General features: G+C 40.4%; 1 protein-coding gene across 10 annotated transcripts in view; it reads right to left on the bottom strand.

Annotated features, from left to right (window-relative positions):
* Window positions 1-21023, bottom strand: part of KANSL3 (KAT8 regulatory NSL complex subunit 3) — a 49979-nt gene that overhangs the window by 15843 nt on the left and 13113 nt on the right. For 8 of the 10 annotated variants that reach the window (XM_042981273.1, XM_042981270.1, XM_042981274.1 and 5 more), the window contains 11 exons: window positions 12524-12614; window positions 12212-12397; window positions 6401-6532; window positions 6034-6150; window positions 5685-5786; window positions 5510-5581; window positions 4301-4375; window positions 3967-4124; window positions 1643-1706; window positions 1002-1202; window positions 639-795 (listed from right to left, as the gene is read on the bottom strand). In XM_042981273.1, the coding sequence (XP_042837207.1) occupies window positions 639-795; window positions 1002-1202; window positions 1643-1706; window positions 3967-4124; window positions 4301-4375; window positions 5510-5581; window positions 5685-5786; window positions 6034-6150; window positions 6401-6532; window positions 12212-12397; window positions 12524-12614 (1355 nt within the window). Of the gene's footprint in view, window positions 1-638; window positions 796-1001; window positions 1203-1642; window positions 1707-3966; window positions 4125-4300; window positions 4376-5509; window positions 5582-5684; window positions 5787-6033; window positions 6151-6400; window positions 6533-12211; window positions 12398-12523; window positions 12615-13857; window positions 13986-19055; window positions 19118-21023 lie in introns of those variants that run through there. The other 2 variants (XM_007097834.2, XM_007097835.2) reach the window with 2 other exon arrangements.

The raw sequence follows: 21023 nt of genomic DNA, 5'->3' as shown, positions 1-21023 counted from the left end.
ACTGTTTCTTTTCCACCTACCCGCAAAACTCTCCCTTTTCTGTGGCTTTAGTAGCACTCATTGTTCTCCAAACTCTGATCTCAACCATACAAACATTTCCCAGTCTACTCTAAAACCTATCTGCAGAGAGACTGATAAACTTCACTGAAAGTCTCAATATGGGAGGCTGAACCTTCAAGGTGGAAACAAAGAAAGGGCATGATGCCAGTTGAGTTGCCCTGGAATCTGATGAATAAAGCTAATCACCCTGTCCACATGATCTGAAGAGTGTCCTGACTGCAGGAGTGGCTGGGCAGGGCCTAAAACAGAAGAAGTAGCTTCCCCAACTGGGAGTCAGAAAAAATTTTTAGGCAAATACACATGGAGTCAGCTCATAAAGCCTAACTCCCCAGAACACCAATGCAAAGCTATAATTAGTGGAACTATACAACCCCACTAATGCACAGACCTTTTGTGATGTCTTACTCTTGAAAACAATCCTCAGTATTCATTTCAACCTAATTTTGTTTGAACAGAAATGTGGGAAACGGTGCCTCTCACATGCCCCAGAAGTTACAGATGTCAATACTTTCCAAATGCCATATGATGTCACTGCAGAAGATAACCTGAGAGGCTACTAGGCCAGGAGGAGCCAATACCTTGGGCTTGTTTGTGGGTCAGCACAGCTTCTGTCCGCTGCACATGTCTCTTCAGGAGCTGAGAGCTCCCGATTTGACTGGACTTCTGGGCAGAGGTCACTGTGGTCACTTTGGTCTTGGGACTGGAAGTGGGGCTGCTGGACACACTGGAAAGATCCTGAGTAGGGTGAGAAGAGTAAGAGCTGAGCCAATGCTGTTTGGATTTAACCATTAATTATCAAGTCCCCTGGAATTCCCTGGTCAGGAATTCTCCTCAAAGCAACTCTAAGGCCTACAGCACTGGCAAAGTAGACAAGCATCCCTAGGAACCAAATCCACAGTCTTCCTTCCCCAGCAAAAGCACTCCCTCCCTGCCTACATTACCTCTGAGCCTGAGGGTGAGGCAGGAAGCTTGGCAGCTGGTGAGGCAGGCCGACTGCCCCGCTCAGGAACCTCAAAGGCCAGGTCTCTGCGGGCTGCATCCCGAGGCTTCTTCTTCTTCTCAGCATCCTGATCCCGAGGCTCGGAGCCCATGTGCCCTTCGGTGCGAGTGAGCACTCCAGTCAGAAAGTCCACGATCTCATCCTAGTATGAAGAGGGGCCCAGGCCGCTGAGTCCTTCAGTCTAGGGAATAGGAACCTCCCCGACAGGGTTAACTCAATTCAATCAACCCTGCCTTTGGCGTCAGGTGTGCCTTCAGTCCTTCTCCAGGCACACAGAGCCAGGCACAAATCCAAGCCTCAGTCAAAGACCAGCAGGAGCCTATGCCCCAAGGCCTCTGTGGGGTGGTGTTCTGGGATGGTTGTGCTCCCTCACTCCTCCAATAAACTCTTTCTCCCCTGATGCTCTGTATGCATCTTAGACTGTCACTCTCATTTCCCCTTTCCTTTGCTTATGATTTAGTTCTACCAGAGGCCCCAGTGGATACTCCTTCAGAGCCAAAGAGGCTGCTGCCAACAAGATCAAGCCTAAAGGTTATAGAAAGGCAAGCCTAGCTGAGAAAAACACATAAAGCAACTGTGTACCTGAATACATCTGTCCACCATGCTCTGAGTCAGTCCCTCTGATTTCTTCTTTGTTTTGCTTATTCTAAGAGACAGAGACAGAGAGGAGAAAATGGCATCACATGGAAGCGAGAATGGGTTTCTCTTCTGTGTTGGTTCTTTTCTAGGCTCAGGAAGGAGGACTACGTTAGCCCTCACGCAGTTATCACAACCTCTCTGAACCTGTTTCCATGTCTGCAAAATGGGGAATCATAACACCTCACTCATGGAATAGTGAGGATTACAAAAATAACACATATAAAAAAACAAATAACATATGGAAATTGCCTAGGACTGTATACTACAGAAGTCCTATACCTTTGGCTTCACAGATAAACTCTATCTGACTTCTAAGACCTTATCTAGAAGTCTCCCAACGGAGGCCCAAACCCTGAGATCACTGGTTGCTGTTGAAATGAGATTAGTAGAAGAGGAAAGGTGGTCACAGGTTAGTTCTAAAGGGATAAGAGAAAATGGCCACAGATGGCTGCATTCTCCTCTTTGAAAGCTAGTCTGAAAACCCCTGGTTTCTGACTGGGGGCCTCAGCAAAGAGAAAAACAGAGCCCCCAATGACAGGGTAGAGAACAACATTCTGAGTCTCCAAATTCTGAGACCCCAATTTACTGGCTGTTGGCCTCTAACCTAGGGTAGCACCCTCATCTTACAGATAAGGATCGCTGAGTCCCAAAAGTTAAGCAGTTTACCCAAGCTTCTTAGCAAAGCAGCCAAAACTAAATTAAGGTCTCCCAATCCTCAGGCTGATGCTCATGGCATCATGCAAATATGTCTCATAAGCAGCCTCCTGACACAACTCCATGAAGGTATCCCCACCTCTCATGTTCCCTCCCTGCCACTCAACACACACATGATACCTTTCTACAGATAAGAACGTCTGAATGACCAACAAAGACAATCAATTTACATGAAAACACTACCTTGAGAACCAAAGCATTTGCTTCTAGGCCCAAAAGAAGCTGCCAAATGACAAAGACCAGGACTTCTCCAAAACATCTCTGGGTAAGAAACTGACAAGACAGATGGGGGCAGATACTTGCTTTAAGCTACTAGCTAAAAAACACAAATGAAATTAATCTCGGGGCGCCTGGGTAGCTCAGTCAGTTAAGCATCTGACTTTGGCTCAGGTCATGATCTCGTGGTGAGTTCGAGCCCTATGCTGGCCTCTATGCTAACAGCTCAGAGCCTAGAGCCTATTTTGTATTCTGTGTCTCCCTCTCTCTCTCTGCCCATCCCCCAACTCATGTTGTCCCTCTCTCTCAAAATTATAAACATTAAAGAAAGTTTTTAAGAAATTAAATCTCTAAAATTGAGCATATAAAAAAAGGAAGCCCAATAAATGACACAATCTCTTTTTCAGTAATTTCATGAAAACACAATTAAAGTCCCTACAGGCAGCCAGTCTTGTAAAGGACCAGTGGCCATCTCAATGACCAAAGGTGCCCCTTCCAAACTCTGGCTGTTTTTACTCCAAAATACATAAAACGATGCTTAATACAAATAAAATCTAAGTTCACATACATCCTTAGTAAGGAAAGAAAATATAAAAAATGCCTACCCCAGTGAAAGCACAGTGACCAAGACTGCCTTCACAAGGTCTCAAAGTATCTCCTTCCCATAGGGTGACTACTAATCACAAAGGGAAATATAGTAACTTTACAGTGGAGAAACCTAGAAGATGCCACCTTAACCACACAATCAAGGTTAACACCATCTATGATAAGACACATCAACATCATGTATCCCCAGAGAAGATGTGCTGAGGGCTTATCACCTCTCGCATTCCTGCCAAAAATGCATATGCTCTACCTAATCACAAAATGTTAAAAACCTACATTGAGGGGCAGCCTACAAAATAACTGGCCACAAGTCTTTAAGATGTCAAGGTCATGAAAGACTAAGGAATAGTATCAAATTCATGGAGACTGAGGAAACAAGGCAACTAAAAACAACATATGATCCTGGACTGGATACCGCACAGAAAAAGGACATCAGTGAAACGATGGACACTATCAGCACCTACAGATTATAGTGTCATACAATGTTAATTTTCTCATTTTGATAATTATACTTTGGATATGTGAGACATCAACACGTGGAAATCTGAGTTAAGGGTATGTAAGAATTTTTTGTACTATTTTTGCAACTCTTTATAAATCTGAATTAGTTCATGTAAAACAGTTCCCGTTTTCACGGAAGCAGATTTAGTCTATAGTTACATCATCACTTCACAGGCATCTCTCCAACACTGTAACATGGCTCTCTCACAGCTCTGGGAGAACCTACGCACCTGAGATTATCGTCAGCTCCCCCAACTACCACCAAGCTGTTCTCAGCTCGAATCTTCTCCCGGAAATCCTCCATGGCTTCAGGATGACACTGCAAGGAATTCTGCCCAATGACAAAGAGGACTGGAGTCTTCATATCCAAGAGGGGATCATCCACATCCTAAAACATGTATAAATTTTACTATCAGCCAATTAATATTCACTGTGCACTGACCTGGCAAGTCCACTGAGGGGAGTCAGCCTGGCAACTACAGTCACTAACCAGTTTGGGCGAGGTATGCACCCCCTTACCCTTACCAGCCAATGACCCAGCAATCAGCTACACCCCATGCTTACCCCTCTGGGACCATCCACAGTAAGTAAAGGAAACCCAAGGCAGACAACTGCAGTGACGTACTCCATCACTGACACCTGGAAATAATACAAAAGTTTGTCTCAAGGTCAACTTCACTGTAGCTACATCCAGAGCTACCACCCCGAGTCCGGAGGTAGTCCAGACCTACCAGCTAATCCCATCTCCTCCCCACCAGTCCTAATCCTCAAGGGTACCAGCCATAGTGGCAGCAGTAAGAGCACAGGGCACAAGATACACTGTACCACCTGGAGAAGTGAAGCCCTGAGAGGATCCCAGTAGAGGGCTGAACCACAGGATGGGAAGTTCAGTGCTTCCAATCCTACCAATTCTCTATACTAATGTCTTGTTCACTTTTTCCTCCACTAATAGCAAATGCAATCAGGAGAACACAAATATTGCTCTTCTTCCTTACATGAAGAAAATCTCTCCTTTTTGAATTTAATAGTTAGCTCCAGGCACTTGCAGTCGCTGACTAAATTCTGCCATTCCCAGGACCAGGGAGTTTAGGGAGATAGCCCTCTTCTTCTGGTGGCCCTGGATGTCATACTTAACCAGACGACATGAAGCAGCACAGACTTCGCTTATTTGATCCACTTGAAAACTGGGGCTTTGGACAGGTCAGGGACACTTACACAAGCTAATGTACGTAAAATAATAAAGAAAAGGTTCCCTGATGTCTTAGAAAGGCATAAAATATGAACACAACATCAAATTCCAAAGCTATTAAAATTTATGCCTGTTACAATTATCATTTTTTTTGGTGGGGTTTTTTTGGTTTTTTTTTAGGTGAGAGAATAGTATTTACATTTGGGGGTGGGGGAAGAATATTTTTTTCAGAAATACATGCTGAAATATATATAAATGAAATGATATTTGGGATTTTCTTCAAAATAATCGGAGGAGAGAGAAAGTGGGCAGGAGTAAGATGAAAAGAGCCTGATCATAAGTTAATCACTGGTAACACTGGGTGAGGGGCTCACAGGGTTTATTATAGGACTATTCTCCTTTTAAGTTTCTGCTTAAAATTTTCACAATAAAGTTAAAAAATCGTCTTCTACACTTTAAAATGCATTTATGTAGGCAGATCATCTAGCACAGTGCCTGGAACATAAAAAAGAACTCAGTGGTAGCAATCAGCAGTACTAGTATCTATCATAGGACAACCTCCAAATGAGATGGGAATTACTTACGTGACAGGCCACCAATGCTCCTGTATTCCAGCCAATCAAGATAATGGGTTTGTGGGGGAAATGGCTGTGAATCTTTGCGGGAAGAGAAAGCAGACAGTAAGACAGGAGGCTATAGCTGGGTGCAGAACAACCCCAGAACGCTGGGTGTGCCCCAGTGAACTGAGGGCATTCTCACCTCCAGCACTTTGCTTCTCACTGCCCCAATCATATGCTCAAGACACTGCAGAACTCCTACTCCACTACCATTGTTCAGCAGATGGGTGGCTACGGGGATGACCTAAAGGAAAGAAAGTGGTAACCATACCAGCAGAAGTTAGTTTCAAATCTTCTCTCAATTCTGCCTAACCTACCCTAAATCTCTTCAACCTTGGATAAGCACCATTCAAATTAAAAACCAAAAGAGAGTGGAGGGGATGCTCAACACTTAAGTCCATCAATTTTGATCCCCTCCTGCATTCTGTCTGCTTAGTCCTCCAAGCCTCTATGTCCACCCAGGAGACAGTTCCGCTTGTTCCCACACATACCTTGCCTAAGCAGGATAGCTGAGATTGCCAGAAGCGGTGGCGGCGTGAGGTGGGGAACACGGAGCTAGAAGGCCCAGAGGACGCAATGAGAATGAGAGGAGAGCCAGGGAGTTTGCTCTAAGAAGAAAGAACCCCAACAGAGAACCAGTGAGGAAGAGGTGCTGCTCCACAAAATCCCAAGTATCCCAATACCTTTCTTATCCCAACCAATGCTAATTTCCTTATGAAACTATGCTAAGCAGTATACACAACCAGTTATTAATGGGAAAAGTTAAACAAGTTATTTATTACCCTCTTGCTAAGATTCTGAGACTGGATTCTAAAAACTTCATGGGCCAAAGTTAAGTTTTGAGCTGCTCTAACTTACTGGTTTGTTATGAGAAAGCACCCCCACAGCAGGATCCCAGGGCCTCTTCAACAGGAGGGACAAGGCCTCAGCTCCTGCAGCCCCAGTCTTCGTGTTAGATGACACAAGCATCCGGTCAATCAAAGTAGGGATCTAAAAGCAAAAGCAAAGATGCTTCCAGTGTGAAGCAAGAGACCTGTCTACCACAGTAATAGGGTGGGAGGACAGAACCCCATTATGAGCCACAGACAGACTTCAACTAAGCCTCTCAAACTTTACTCAGGGGCAAAAGTACAAATAAGTGGATAGTTGAAAAGTATGTCTCCCATCACTGAAGGTAAACGGATACACTCCTCTGGAAAGGACCCCAGTGATATGCATCAAGAGACTTAAATTCATTCCTATCCCTTTCCCAAAGGATTCTACTTCTGAGAACCTTTCCCAACAAAATATATCAAAACCACAAACACACACATATCGGGTTCACGGGGGGGGGGGGGGGGGGGGGGGAATGCAAAAGATAAATTCTCTCTCAATAATAATCAAAAAGATGAAACAACCTAAATATATCTATAAGAGTGGTTAAGCAAATTATCCATATAACTAGATATTAAGGGTTAATTTAAGGTATTTAAAAGAATTTGTAGTAACACAGGAACACAACTTTACTAAAATATTAAAAATAAAATAGAGAAAAAGTGCTGTTAGAAAATATGACAAAATATTAATAGTGATCTTTATGGAGTTATGGACAGCTCTTCCCTTTTTAGATTGCTGTATTTTCTAAATTTCTTCAATGAACATTGATTTTATAAATTTTTTTTTTTAAATCTGCATTTTCATCTAGAATACTGCCTTCAAACTTTGGCATATTAAGGAAATCTGTTATTGTGTTCAAAATAATATAACTTATGTATTGTGTATATTGTGATTTATACTATATCCTATTTTTCACTATTCACCAGAAATGTGACCTCACAGATGTGTAAAATATAAGTTTCAGACATTCTAATGCTTACACTGAGAAGAAATATCTCTGGGAATTTCACATTACCCACAAAAGGTCAAAGTGACCTAGGGAAAAGGAAAAATTTTTTAATGTTAAAGGTAGTCTTTAGAAAAACAAAAAGGTTTTGAGAAACTGGACAATGAAAAGTACAATGGTGATGTGGGTTATAAAAGGTCAATCCACAGCTAACACCATACCCAATAGTGAAAACCTAAGAGATTTCTTCTAAGATCAGGAACAATATAAGAATGCCCACTCTTACTACTTTTATTCAACGCAGTATTACTATTAGTCCTAGCTAGAGCAATTAGACAAGAAAAATAAAAGGCATCCAAATTAGAAACGAAGAAGTAAAACTGTCACTATTTGTAGATGACATATTATATACAGAAAACCCTAACAACTCCACCAAAAAGCTGTTAGAACTAATAAACAAATTCATGGCACAAAAACAGACACTCAGATCAATGGAACAGAACAGAGAACCCAGAAATGGACACACAAACGTATGGTCAACTAATCTTTGACAAAGCAGGAAAGAATATCCAATGGAATAAAGCAGCAAGTGCTTCTGGGAAAACTGGACAGCGACATGCAGAATGAACCTGGAACACTTTCTCAACCATACACAAAAATAAACTCAAAATGGATGAAAGACCTAAATGTAAGGCAGGAAGCCATCAGAATCCTCAAGGAGAAAGCAAGCAAAAACCTCTTTGACCTTCTTACTTCTTACTTCAACACATCTCCAGAGGCAAAGGAAACAAAAGCAAAAATGAACTATTGGGACCTCATCAAAATAAAAAGCTTCTGCACAGTGAAGGAAACAATCAGCAAAACTAAAAGGCAATTGACAGAATGGGAGAAGATATTTGCAAACAACATCTCAGATAAAGGGCTGGTATCCAAAATCTATAAAGAACTTATCAAATTCAACACCCAAAAAACAATCCAGTGAAGAAACGGGCAAAAGACATGAATAGACTTCTCCAAAGAAGACATCTAGATGGCCAACCGACACATGAAAAAATATTCAACATCACTCATCATCAGGGAAATACAAATCAAAACCACAATGAGATACCACCTCACACCTGTCAGAATGGCTAACATTAACAACTCAGGTAACAACAGATGTTGGCAAGGATGTGGAGTGAGAGGATCTCTTTTGCACTGCTGGTGGGAATGCAAACTGGTGCAGCCACCCTGGGAAACAGTCTGGAGGCTTCTGAAAGAATTAAAAATAGAACTACCCTATGACCCAGCAATTGCACTACTAGGTATTTATCCAAGGGATACAGGTATGCTGTTTCAAAGGGACGTAGACACCCCAATGTTTATAGCAGCACTATCAACAAAGCCAAAGTATGGGAAGAGCCCAAATGTCCATCAATAGACGAATGGATAAAGAAGATGTGTGTGTGTGTGTGTGTGTGTGTGTACACACACACACATATACATATATATAGTGGAGTCTTACTCAGCAATCAAAAAGAATAAAATCTTGCCATTTGCAAGTCAGTTAAGTGTCATCCACTATGTGGATGGAACTAAAGGGTATCATGCTAAGGGAAATCAGAGAAAGACAAATGTCATATGACTTCATTCATATGAGGACTTTAAGACACAGAACAGATGAACACAAGGGAAGGGAAGCAAAAATAATATAAAAACAGGGAGGGGTCGAAACATAAGAGACTCTTAAATATGGAGAACAAACAGAGGGTTACTGGAGGGATTGTGGGAGGGAGGATGGGCTAAATGGGTAAGGGGCATTAAGGAATCTACCTCTGAAATCATTGTTGCACTATATGCTAACTTGGATGTAAATTTAAAAAATTTAATTTAATTAAAAGAACTAATAAACAAATTCAGTAAAGTTTCAGGATACAAAATCGATATACAAACATCTGTCACATTTCTATACACTAATAACTAACTAGCAGAAAGAGAAATTTAAAAGACAATCCTGCTTACAACTGTATCAAAAAGAATAAAATACCTAGGAAGGAATAAATTTAACCAGGGAAGTGAAAGACATATGCACTGAAAAATGTAAGACGTTAATGAAAGAAACTGAAAAAGACACAAACAGATATTTTTGCTCACAGATTGGAAGAATGTCGTTAAAATATCCAAAATATCCAAAATACCCAAAGCAATCTGCAGATTCAATGCAATACCTATTAAATTCCAACAGGACTTTTCACAGAAATAGCACAACCCTAAAATTTGTATGGAACCACAAAAAAAAAAAAAAAAACCCACCAAATATCCAAAGCAATCATGAGAAAGAACAAAAGCTAGACACATCATGCTCCCTGATTTCAAACTATATTATCAGGCAATGGCAATCAAAACAGTATGATTGAGGCATAAAAACAGACACATGGATCAATGAAACAGAATAGACAACCCAGAAATAAACCTATGCTTATATAATCAATTACTCTATGACAAAGGCAAGAATACAATGGGGCAAATACAGTCTCTTCAACAAATTATGTTGAGAAAACCAGACAGCTACATGCAAAAGAATGAAACTGGACCACTTTCTTATACCATACACAAAAATAAATTTAAAATGGATTAAAGATCTAAATGTGAGATCTAAAACCACAAAACTCCTAGAAGAAATCACAGGGGCGCCTGAGTGGCTCAGTCGGTTAAGTGTCTGACTTCAGCTCAGGTCATGACCTCACAGTTCGTGGGTTCAAGCTCAGCATCGGGCTCTGTGCTGACAGCTCAGAGCCTGGAGCCTGCTTCAGATTCTGTGTCTCCCTCTCTCTTTGCCCCTCCCCTATTCTCTCTCTCTCTCTCAAAAACAGACAAACATTACAGGAAGGAAGGAAGGAAGGAAGGAAGGAAGGAAGGAAGGAAGGAAGGAAGGAAGGAAGGAAGGGAGAAACTATAGGCAGTAATCTCTTGGACACTGACCTTAACAACATAATTATGGATATGTTCCCTCAGGCAAGAAAAACAAAAGCAAAAATAAACTATTGGGATTACACCAAAATAAAAAGGTTTTGCACAGCAAAAGAAACCATCAACAAAATGAAAAGGCAACCTCCTAAATGGGAGAAGATATTTGCAAATGATAGATCTGATAAGGAGTTAGTATCTAAAATACATAAAGAACTTATGCAACTCAACACCAAAAAATAAATAACCCAATTAAAAAATGGGCAGAGGACCTGAATACTTTACCAAAGAAGGCATGCACGTGGCCAATAAACACATGAAAAGATGCTCAACATCATTAACCATGAGGGAAATGCAAATTAAAACCACAAGCACTCACCACCTTATACCAGGTAGAATGGCTAATATCAAAATGACAAAAAATAACAAGTGTTGGCAAGGATGTGGTGATAAGGGAACCCTTGTGTGCACTATTGGTGGGAATGTAAATTGGTGCAACCACTGGGGAAAACAATATGGAGGTTCCTCAAAAAATTAAAAATAGAATTACCATATGAACCAGAAATTCACTGCTGGGTATTTATCCAAAGAAAATGAAAACACTGGAGTGCCTGGTTAGCTCAGTCAGTTAAGAGTCCAACTCTTGATTTCAGCTCAGGTCATGATCTCATAGTCGTGGGATCAAGCCCCATGTTGGGCTCGGCACTGAGCATGGAGCCTACTTGGGATTCTCTCTCTCTCCCCCACTCTCCTGCTTCTCCCCTGCTCACACACTCTCTCTCTCAAAACAAATAAACATTAAAAAAAGAAAAAAAAAGAAAAAGAAAACACTAATTTGAAAAGATATAATAAGCACCTCTATGTTCACTACAGCATTATTTGTAATAACTAAGGTATGCAAGCAACCAAGTACCCACCAACAGATGAATGGATAAAGATGATGTGGTATATATATAATGGAATATACTCAGCCATGAAAAAGAATGAGATTCTGCCATCTGTGACAACATGGATGGACCTGAAGGATATTATGCTAAGTGAAGTAAGTCAGAGAAAGACGAACACCAAGTGATTCCACTTATATGTGGAATCTAAAAAACAAATGAACAAGCTACAAAACAGACTCATAAATACAGAGAACTGGTGGTTGCCAGAGGAAAGACAGTTGGGGGACAGGCGAAATAGGTGAAGGGGATTAAGAGATATAACTTCCAATTATAAAATAAATTATGTCACAGAGACGAAAAGTACAGCATAGGAAATTTAGTCAATAACACTATAATAACATTCTATGGTGACAGATGGTGACTACACTTACTGTGGGGAACACTTGAGTAATGTACAGAATTGTCAAGAAACTATGCTGCACACCTGAAACTATATCCCAATTATGCTTCAATAATAAAAATAAAAAATAAATTTTAAAAAATTTTAGACAGAACCTGATAGTCTAAGAAGAATCTGAGAATAGAGGAACCACTGCTGAGAGCGCAGCCTAGAATGGACAATGCTCTGGAAAACTCCCCACTCTGCAATCCTGTACTCCAAACAGCTAAGTCGGCTTCTTGCCTCCTTCTCAACACGCCTCCCTGTTAAGTCCTTTGTCTCCTCTGTGGTAATTCTTTTCTCATCTGACCTCAGAGGTGACTCAAACCACCAGCTGCAGACAGGACTAGAGAGGCTAAAGTACATTTTGGTTTTCAAGCCCTACGCTCCATCCTGGAGACAGCAGAACTGAAGACATTTACACCAGACAAAACGTGAAATGATAACACGTCTCCTATTTAGCTTCAGTCATGTCCTCCAGGCTGACCAGGCAGTGACCTTGCCCAACCCCACTTCCTGAACCCACAGCAGAGACTGCTACCCCAGGATAGGACAGATGCCAATCACAGCCTTACCTTCCCTTTCAGTGTCTGCAAAGCATCCAGGTAGGCAGCCAGCATGGGCAGACTCAAGGTCTCCACCAGGGTGGTATGCAGCCACTGGATCAGCTTGGTGTCCCAGCTCACGCTTGCGAGAGCCTGCCGCACTCTCCTCGCACACTTGTCCACAGCAACACGGCGTAGTACTGGCTCATTGCAAGCCTGGATGATGTAAGTGAAGTGATAACACATGAAGGGCCACCTTATTAACAACTGGAGTAGGTAGGGGGATCGTCAAGGTAGTCAGCCAGTAAGGCTGAACAAGGCAGAGCCCTTCTAGAGTCTTACCCCTTCATTGGCCAAGCGGGCAAGCCGGTCAGACTGCAGGGCTTTGAGGATCTTGTTAAAGAGCTTGTTCTGGGCCATTGTCCAACCAGTCCTATAAGAGAAACTCTGAGGAATTAAAGTCAAACTCCGGAGACACTCCTCATGCAAGTACACTGTACAAAGATTACGCCACTTTTTTTTTTTTTTTTTTTTTTTTTTTTTTTGGTCTCCACTGTGAAACAATAGAACTCAAAGCAGCTTTAATCTAAGACCACTCAGCTAAAGCACAAGACCTAGATTCTGGTCCCAATCCTGCCCATAAGTCACCTTAGTTTACATTTATATTAATATATATACTATAAGTCAAAACCAGTTATGAGTGAAATTTTTTCAGGGCTAGCAAAGCTAATTATCTAGAGGCTAAAATAATCCACTAATAAAAGCATGGCACCATTGCACAAATATATTTGAATTTCAAGAGTTTCAAGAATTTAATATTTCACAAAAAAAGACAGCATGAACAAGCATTTTAGTGTACTAAAACCTCAGACTAAGATAAGAGGCCTATTTTAATTAGCTTTAGGGGGGGTCTAGGTGGCTTAGTCAGTAGAGCGTGTGACTTTCAATCTCGGGGTTGTGAGTTTGAGCCCCACGGCGGGTGTAGAGATTACTTTAAAAAACATAAATAAATAAATAAATAAATAAATAAATAAATAATAAATTAGCTTTCTTTTTTAAAGTAGTCTTCACACCCAGTGTGGACCCCAACACAAGGCTTGAATTCACAATCCTGAGATCAAGACCTGAGCTGAGATCAAGAATTGGATGCTTAGCTAACTGAGCCACCCAGGCACCCCAAAAATAATGCTTTAGGAATATAACAGATGACGCTTTTCTCCCACTCCCTAATATTCCACCCCATACTACCTCTCTCCCTTTTCTGTGTATATTTTTAATATTTTTCTGTATACTACACAATTAGCAAATTAACTTTTGAATGGTCTGTTCCATGTGAGTTAGTACTGAACCATACTCACATGCCACTGGCATACACACTTCTACTTTGATTAGGGAAGGCTTTGTGTATTGTCCTCCAACTTAGCTGTAAACTCCCTGCAATTAGAAACTAGTCCTCCTGCTCTTGTTCCCACCTCATCACACCTCATTACAAGGGGCTTTTAAAGCCTCCTTCAGCCCATTCCTGGCAATCTTAATGACTCTGATACTCCCAACTCTGGTCAGTAATCTTCGTAAAGAGATTAAGAGAAAGTAATAGATGCCCAATCAATATTTATTAACTCCCACTGCCTTAAAAAAAAACCACACACACACACAAAAACTGGTGATGAAGTTACCTTTAAAAAAACAATTTAAGTGGATGCCAGACCCAAATGAGAACCTGGAATGAGATCATAGCAGCATTTCAATCAGTAGGGTTAAAGTAAGTAGCGCTGAGATGACCACTAGCCAATAGGAAGAAGAAAATCTGGACACCTACGTATCACTATACCAAAATAAATTCTAGGTAGAAAAGTTAAATATTAAAAAATATAAAGTTACAAAAGGAATAGGAAAAAAGTGGCAAATATATATTTACCCAGAATGAGCGAGACATTTCTAAGTATGACCTAAGACCTAAACAGAAGCCATAAAAGAAAGATAAATATTAAAGATATAAAGATTAATAAAAATTTCAAACTTCTGTAAAGGAAAACACTAAACTATCATAAACAAAGTCAAAACGCAATGGAAAAAGTACTTGCCATTTCATTAAAATAGAAAAAGCCTCCAGAAAATTAGTGAGGAAGTGACAAAACACTCGAAACGAAAACAATGGGCAAAGAAAATGAAAAAGGCAGTTCACACAAAAAAAGTAAACTCCCTTCAAAATCAAACATGCAAATTAAAGTCATAAAACATTATTTTTCACCTATCAAATGGGTGAAGTTACAAAGTTATCAGGTTATTAAACATTAAAGTTATTAAAAGTTATTGAAGATTAAATAAATATGAAGTTATTATTTAGTGACTTAAAAGTTATTAAGAAGTTTACTAATACTCTGTGTTCTGAAAATGTAAGAAAATAGGTCTCTCCATAGTTTGTTGATGGAAATATAAATTAGTACAACCTTTTGGAAAGTCAGTTTGGAAAATCAATTACGGGGGAAAAAGAAAATCAATCAAAAAACCTAAGTCAGATCATGTCACTCTGCTCAAAGGCCTTTAGTGGCCCCATTTCAATCAGTTGAAAACAACCACCTCCTTACAGTCTAGACCCAACAGTCTCTCCAACCTCATCATCCCTGACTGCCCCTGACCTACTGGGCTTCACCACATGCCCCAACCCACTCTCCACACACCCTATAAGCTTCTACATCACAGACTGGGCCCTTGTCATCCATCCCTTCTACCTGAAACAATGGCTCCTTCTCCTTCAGGTTGTTGCTCAAACATCACCTTCTAATGAGCCTTCCCCTGACTCAACCTTATTTAAAACTACCAACACCCAGATTTCCTATTCCCCTTTCCAGCCAGCTCCCCACCTCATGCTCCATTTTACTTCTTTGTTTAGTCTGTCTCCCTCTGCTTGAATGTAAATGCCAAGATGGCAGGGATTTTTATCGGTTTTAAGTGTTACATCCCCAGCATGTAAAAGTGTCTGACACATAAGAGCCACTTAAACATTTGCTGAATAAATGGATGAACTGTATGCACATTCATCACATACCAAGCCTTGTAAACAGCTGAGTACAGATTCCAACCCTCACACTCCCTACCACACTAAGCACATGGGTACTGAGCAGGAGAGGAATGCCAAAACAGGACTCAGGTTCAACTGTCAACTGAGCCCTTCCTGATACCAGGATGGGCAAACTGAAGGAGGCTGCTTGAAACTTCAACAATCTCAATTTTTCTTACTCTATAACAGACTAGTATCCCTTCCATCATACACCACCACCAAGATACCCTATTTTATACAGGTCATCTAAGAATACTAGTAACATGGCCCAGTAAATATGCAGATGCAGGGCAAATTGCCCTTTGTTATTCACTTTTTACAACTATCCTATACTGTCCTTAGAGTAAATACCCTCTAGAAAGGGAGAAAATAATGGTCCTCAGTAAAATAAAAAATAAAATCTCCACCTTGGTGGAGGTTTTACAACTCACTAGTTACACACAGTCCAGGAGAACACTAACTAGGAGCCAGGACTCTAATCAGCTCTGTAATAAAGAGCTTGCTGTGTGTCTTCAGTATCCTTGTCTGTAAAATACGTGTGGAAAGCACGACCTCTGAGGACCTCCTTCCAGCAACCAAAAACTCAGGTAGCTATGATAACTGACGAAGCAGAAGTTTTAAGAGAGTAGCTGAAGTCCATGATCAAGAATTCAGAAGCACCCTCTATCTTAAGTAGCTATCCTTGCTACAGCTAAATCCCTTAACCTCTGAAGCTTCCCACCCTTCTGTAACCTGGGGTACTAAAAGCAGTCTCAGGTTTTGTGGAATTGTCCTTTTTCTTATTTTCCCCTCGTTCTCTTGGCTTAATTCCTGCTACTTCATCAGAATCCAGTCCGTTTTTGTGGTGGTTTGATTATTTCAGAGACTTTTGACTTGGGAGGTGGGGAGAAGCTTCAACTCAATGTCGGGACTCAGGATACCTTGGGATCAGGAAGACCTGTGATTGTTTCATAATCTCATTTTCCTGCACATTATTTAAATGCACAACACATTCCTATGAGTAGTATCTTTCTCATGGGTAGTGATTCTCAGGTGGACTTAGAAATACATGGATGTATTTCCACCATGCTGTCAGCACAGAGCACCCGGGGCTTGATTTCATGAACCATGAGATCATGACCTGAGCTGAAATCAAGAGTCAGATGCTCAACCAACTGAGACGCGCAGGCGCCCAACACACCTCTTTGTTTTTAATGGCTGGTTCTACCTTATTGGTGGGCATTTAGGTTGTGCCTTTTATTGCTATTATACACAGTTGCAGTGACCACCCTTTCTTTCCCCACCAATACACACATACACACATCTGTCTACATCTTTATATGGGCATGCAAGTATCTCTGTAGAATGCAAGTATTTCTTGAAGTGGAAACAAAAGATCAAAAGCTAGCTGTGTTAAACATTTCAAATTTCCAGTTCTGGAAACTTCAAATTTGAAGTTCTGTGAAAATAATATGTTTAAAGAAACTGCAACACTTCAAAAGTAGTATTACACTGTAGCCTCACCCCCGGTAATAATGCTCACTTTTAATCAAACAGGTTAAGCAATGAATACAATTTCTTCATGTTCAATAATCTCTTGTGTTTTCCCAAAGTCTATCAATCATGTTGCATACTTTAATTCCAAGGACAGAGAATAAGACATAATTTATTTACAAGGCACCAACAGCTTTGCAAAATTATCCTGCTCTTTATTATATAACAGGATGTTTTCTCTATTTGTTTTTTTTACTCTATATTTATTCTAAAACCCAAAATGATGAGAGCAAGGAAAATGATGTGAACAAAATGGGGGCCAGAAAGCTACTTAGAAATTACTACCATACACCAACGACAGCTGAAATTAAATTGAAAAACCACAAGGTTGAGAGTCTAAATCCCAGAAAAAGTTCTTAGGATTGTTGCTGGATATATAACAAAGTGATTCCAAGAACTGAAACGTGTTCTCTATATTTTGTTAGCTTCGTGGGAGGCTGGAAAATTAAGTGGGCAGGAAAAAAAAAAATGATCTAACCCAAGATTAAGATAAAGAGCATGCAAAAGATATAATTAAGGAAAATTTTAAAAACAGGAGACAGAATTTTAAATACAAGTCTAAACAGTCAAATAGCTGATGGGAACTGCGGTGAGTCAATGTGCTCCCCCCACCTAAACCAATTCAATTTTCATGAGTGCAAAAGTGCCTTTTCTTCATTTCTTAGATGAGATCAGATAATCTCATGTTCCCCAAGCTTTGATAGAACCTGAATGATGTCTGACCTCTGGCTCATCTTATCCAAAGCAGCCAAAGTCACATTGGTCCCAGAAAAGCCAGATACTTTCAAAGGCAATCTATTCTCTGTTTTAAAGGAGACTAACTCAATATTAAAATGTCTAAAGGATTTTCTCTTTAACCAAAAGTCAAACGAGGAGAGACAAAGAACATCAGAGAGACTGAATAGGCCACACTTATTTTTTTCAGATTATAAAAATTCTTTGTTTAGACACTAGGAGAAAGGCAAAAAGGAAGAGGAAGGGAGTGGGAGAGGGAAAAACAACTCAAGGACCTTAGACTCAAAATATCAAACATCCAATTAAGGTTAATACACAGATAGATACACACAATATTGAGAAATATAATTAGAGCAAATTTTAAACGGGGAACAATTTTCCTTTGGGTGAATTCAGAAGTTCTGAATTCTAAGATAAGACAACCTGCTTGAGGACACTAGATTCTTTTACTGAAATGTTGGAAATGTCCTAAAATTCATTTGAGCAATGCTGAGAAATATCATGTGTCAGAAGTATTTTGTTAAATGTCTTCCAAAAGCTGTGCATCTAATTAAACTTGGCATTTGACAAAACATCTGGGAGAAAAAAAAAAAAAAAAAAGCCAGTCCAACTTCCTCAGGACAACATTGCTATACCAGCAAATGTAAACCATTTTCAAAGGTTCTCCACGTCACATGACTTTGACATGCAGATATAAGAACACGATCTAACCAGAGGTTAGCAAACTTTGTTATAACGGACTTTGTTATTTCAGAGTTTGTGGGCCATTTGGTCTGGGTCACCACTTTGCAACTCTGTGGGTATAGTGCAAAAGCAGCTATGAACAATAACTAAATACCGTGCATGACTGTGTTCCAATGGAACTATATTTATGGACACAGAAATCTGAATTTCACGTGTCTTTTGACTTTTTTTCAACCACTTAAAAATGGAAAAAACATTCTTAGCTCATGGGCCATAGAAAAACAGGCAATAGGTCAAATTTGGTACAAGGGCCACAGTATGCCAACCCCTGATCTAGACAATTAAATCAGGCAGAGAGGGATATTTAAACTGTTTCACAAAATATCAGGCATTACTAGAGAAAGAGTTAGTTGGGGGTGGGAGGTGGCCCTAATTATCTATACAGAGAAAGCTATCTAAAGGTAGTTTCTACCAAAATAATTCAAAAGGGGGAAAAGGGGCACTAACAATAAAAATTAATTTTCTGACTCTACTGATAGATCAATAAGCTCTGAGGAAAAACAGATTTCTAGAGTGCTGTCCTATAGCCCATGAGTTCTTGATGTGGGAAATGGTAATTTTACATGATTTTATACAGGAAGAAAAGAAGCAGCAATTTAACAATCAAGTCAAGGGAAAGAATGGAAACAAGATGATTATAATCAGAGCAGAGGGAACTAACTGCAAGCTCTACACAGGCTACACATCCAGAATTCAGGGGTGAGGGTGGGGAGGTACAAGGTCATAAAATGGTGACCTCTGAAATTGAAGCCAGTAAGTATCATCAAATAATGAAATTAGCTATGTGCAAAAGTGACCTACCTGAAGAGATGGTTTGTAAGCCTGTTGCTAATGAGAAGACGCCTCCAAAATCTCATCAGACACTAAAAAACAAATAATCTGAGATAAACTGAGCGCTAATTAATCATTTCAATCTGTGGCAATGTCATAACAGAAGGATGGAGATCCACATGGAGAAAGACAAGCCAAAGATAAGACTCGGTCAATGTTTCTCTGCAGGACTGGGCAGGTGAAGATGTACCCTGGCCTACTTTGTGGGCCCATCTTGCTTTGAGGAAAGATGGGTGCTAGCTGCCTTGTTGAAGGAGGGTGCTTCCAGAGCAAAATGTCCACTCACCACCCATTTCTGGAACAGAACAGCTTCCCAGACTCCAACTGAGAATCGATGCTCTGGCCAGGCCACCCCCGTATCTCATCTGCCTTGCAAGTTATTTCTCTTCTTATAAATTAAGAAACTGATATTCACATGCATTAAGTCTCTAATGACTTTGGTTAAGTTTGAAGAGTCCCCCAAAACTTCTTGATCACGACCATGGTGAATAGATAAAAAAAACTTCATGCATTTTTCCCATGCAGTTTCAGAAATTGCAAACTGAGGACAAGGCAGCCAGTAACACCACAAAAGGATGGTGTGAGGCCACCCTGTTCAGCCACCACTAACTGGTGTCTCTTTGACAGATGTGCCCTTAAAGAAAGGGTACACAGCCAAAAACACTGAACTCTGGAGTCAGATGGCTTGCTTTGAATAAATCTCTGCTCCACCACTTCCTAAACTAAGGTTTCTTAAACTCCCTGAGCTCAGTTTCTTCATCTTATAAAAGAGAGATGGAGAAGGGATATATCTCAGAGCATTATTGTGAGGATTAAAAGAAGTAATGCATATGAAGCGCTTGGCACAATGCCTGGCACCTAGGAAGCACTCAGCAAATGGTAGTTCTTTTTTGTTACTACCATTGTCACTATTTTTTTAATTACTATTAACTGTAACAATGGTGATAAGCCGTTTTGCTGAATTCACTGACTCTGGTTAATATTCCAGTCATTGATCTTCAATTACAGCAGAAGTGTCCCTGTTTAGGTAAAGCTCTGGAGAGCATTTCTCCTTCTTAAGGCACAACATTAATTCCAATTCAAGACCCCAAACAACTTTTTCACAACCTCTTCACCCAGGTGCAGAACGGCTCCTCTTACAATAGCTACTACTTTGCTTACACAAGTATACCTGTTCAATCTCATTCCCTGTTTCTGACCAGATTCGTAAATCATGCCAATTGCCTCAAACCTTTGTACCCTTCTTCCTATCTACCTCCCTCTTCCTCTTTACTATAAAACAAGAGATCTCCATCATTATGGCAAGTTTACTACCTATCAACTATTGATGTAAAGATTTTAACATTCCCTTACACATAGTAGATAAATAGAGATAGAGCCATCAGGGAAATGCAAATTAAAAACACAATGAGATGTCACTTCACATCCACTAGAATAATAATAAAAACAAAAAAGGCAGACAGTACTAGTACTGGCCAACATGTGAAAAAACTGGAACTCTCACACACTGCTGGTGGGAATGTAATATGGTGTAGCCCCTTTAGAAAATGGTCTGAGGAGGGGTGCCTGGGTGGCTCAGTCGGTTGAGCGTCCGACTTCAGCTCAGGTCATGATCTTGCAGTCTGTGAGTTTGAGCCCCGCGTCAGGTTCTGTGCTGACAGCTCAGAGCCTGGAGCCTGCTTCGGATTCTGTGTCTCCCTCTCTCTGTCCCTCCCCCGCTCGCATTCTGTGTGTGTGTGTGTGTGTGTGTGTGTGTGTGTGTGTCTCTCAAAAATAAACATTTTTAAAAATTTTTTAAAAAGAGGAGCCAAGATGGCAGAACAGCACGGAAGTTTTTTTTGTGTCTCGTGTCCATGAAATAGCCAGATCAACACTAAACCATCCTGCACACCTAGAAAACTGATTTGAGGATTAAAAACAATTTTTTAAAAGAAAATG

The sequence above is a fragment of the Panthera tigris genome, chromosome A3, assembly GCF_018350195.1.
Source record: "Panthera tigris isolate Pti1 chromosome A3, P.tigris_Pti1_mat1.1, whole genome shotgun sequence".
Lineage (NCBI taxonomy): Eukaryota > Metazoa > Chordata > Mammalia > Carnivora > Felidae > Panthera > Panthera tigris.
Note: the sequence above shows the minus strand (reverse complement) of the source record. Positions and strands in the feature narration are given on the sequence as shown.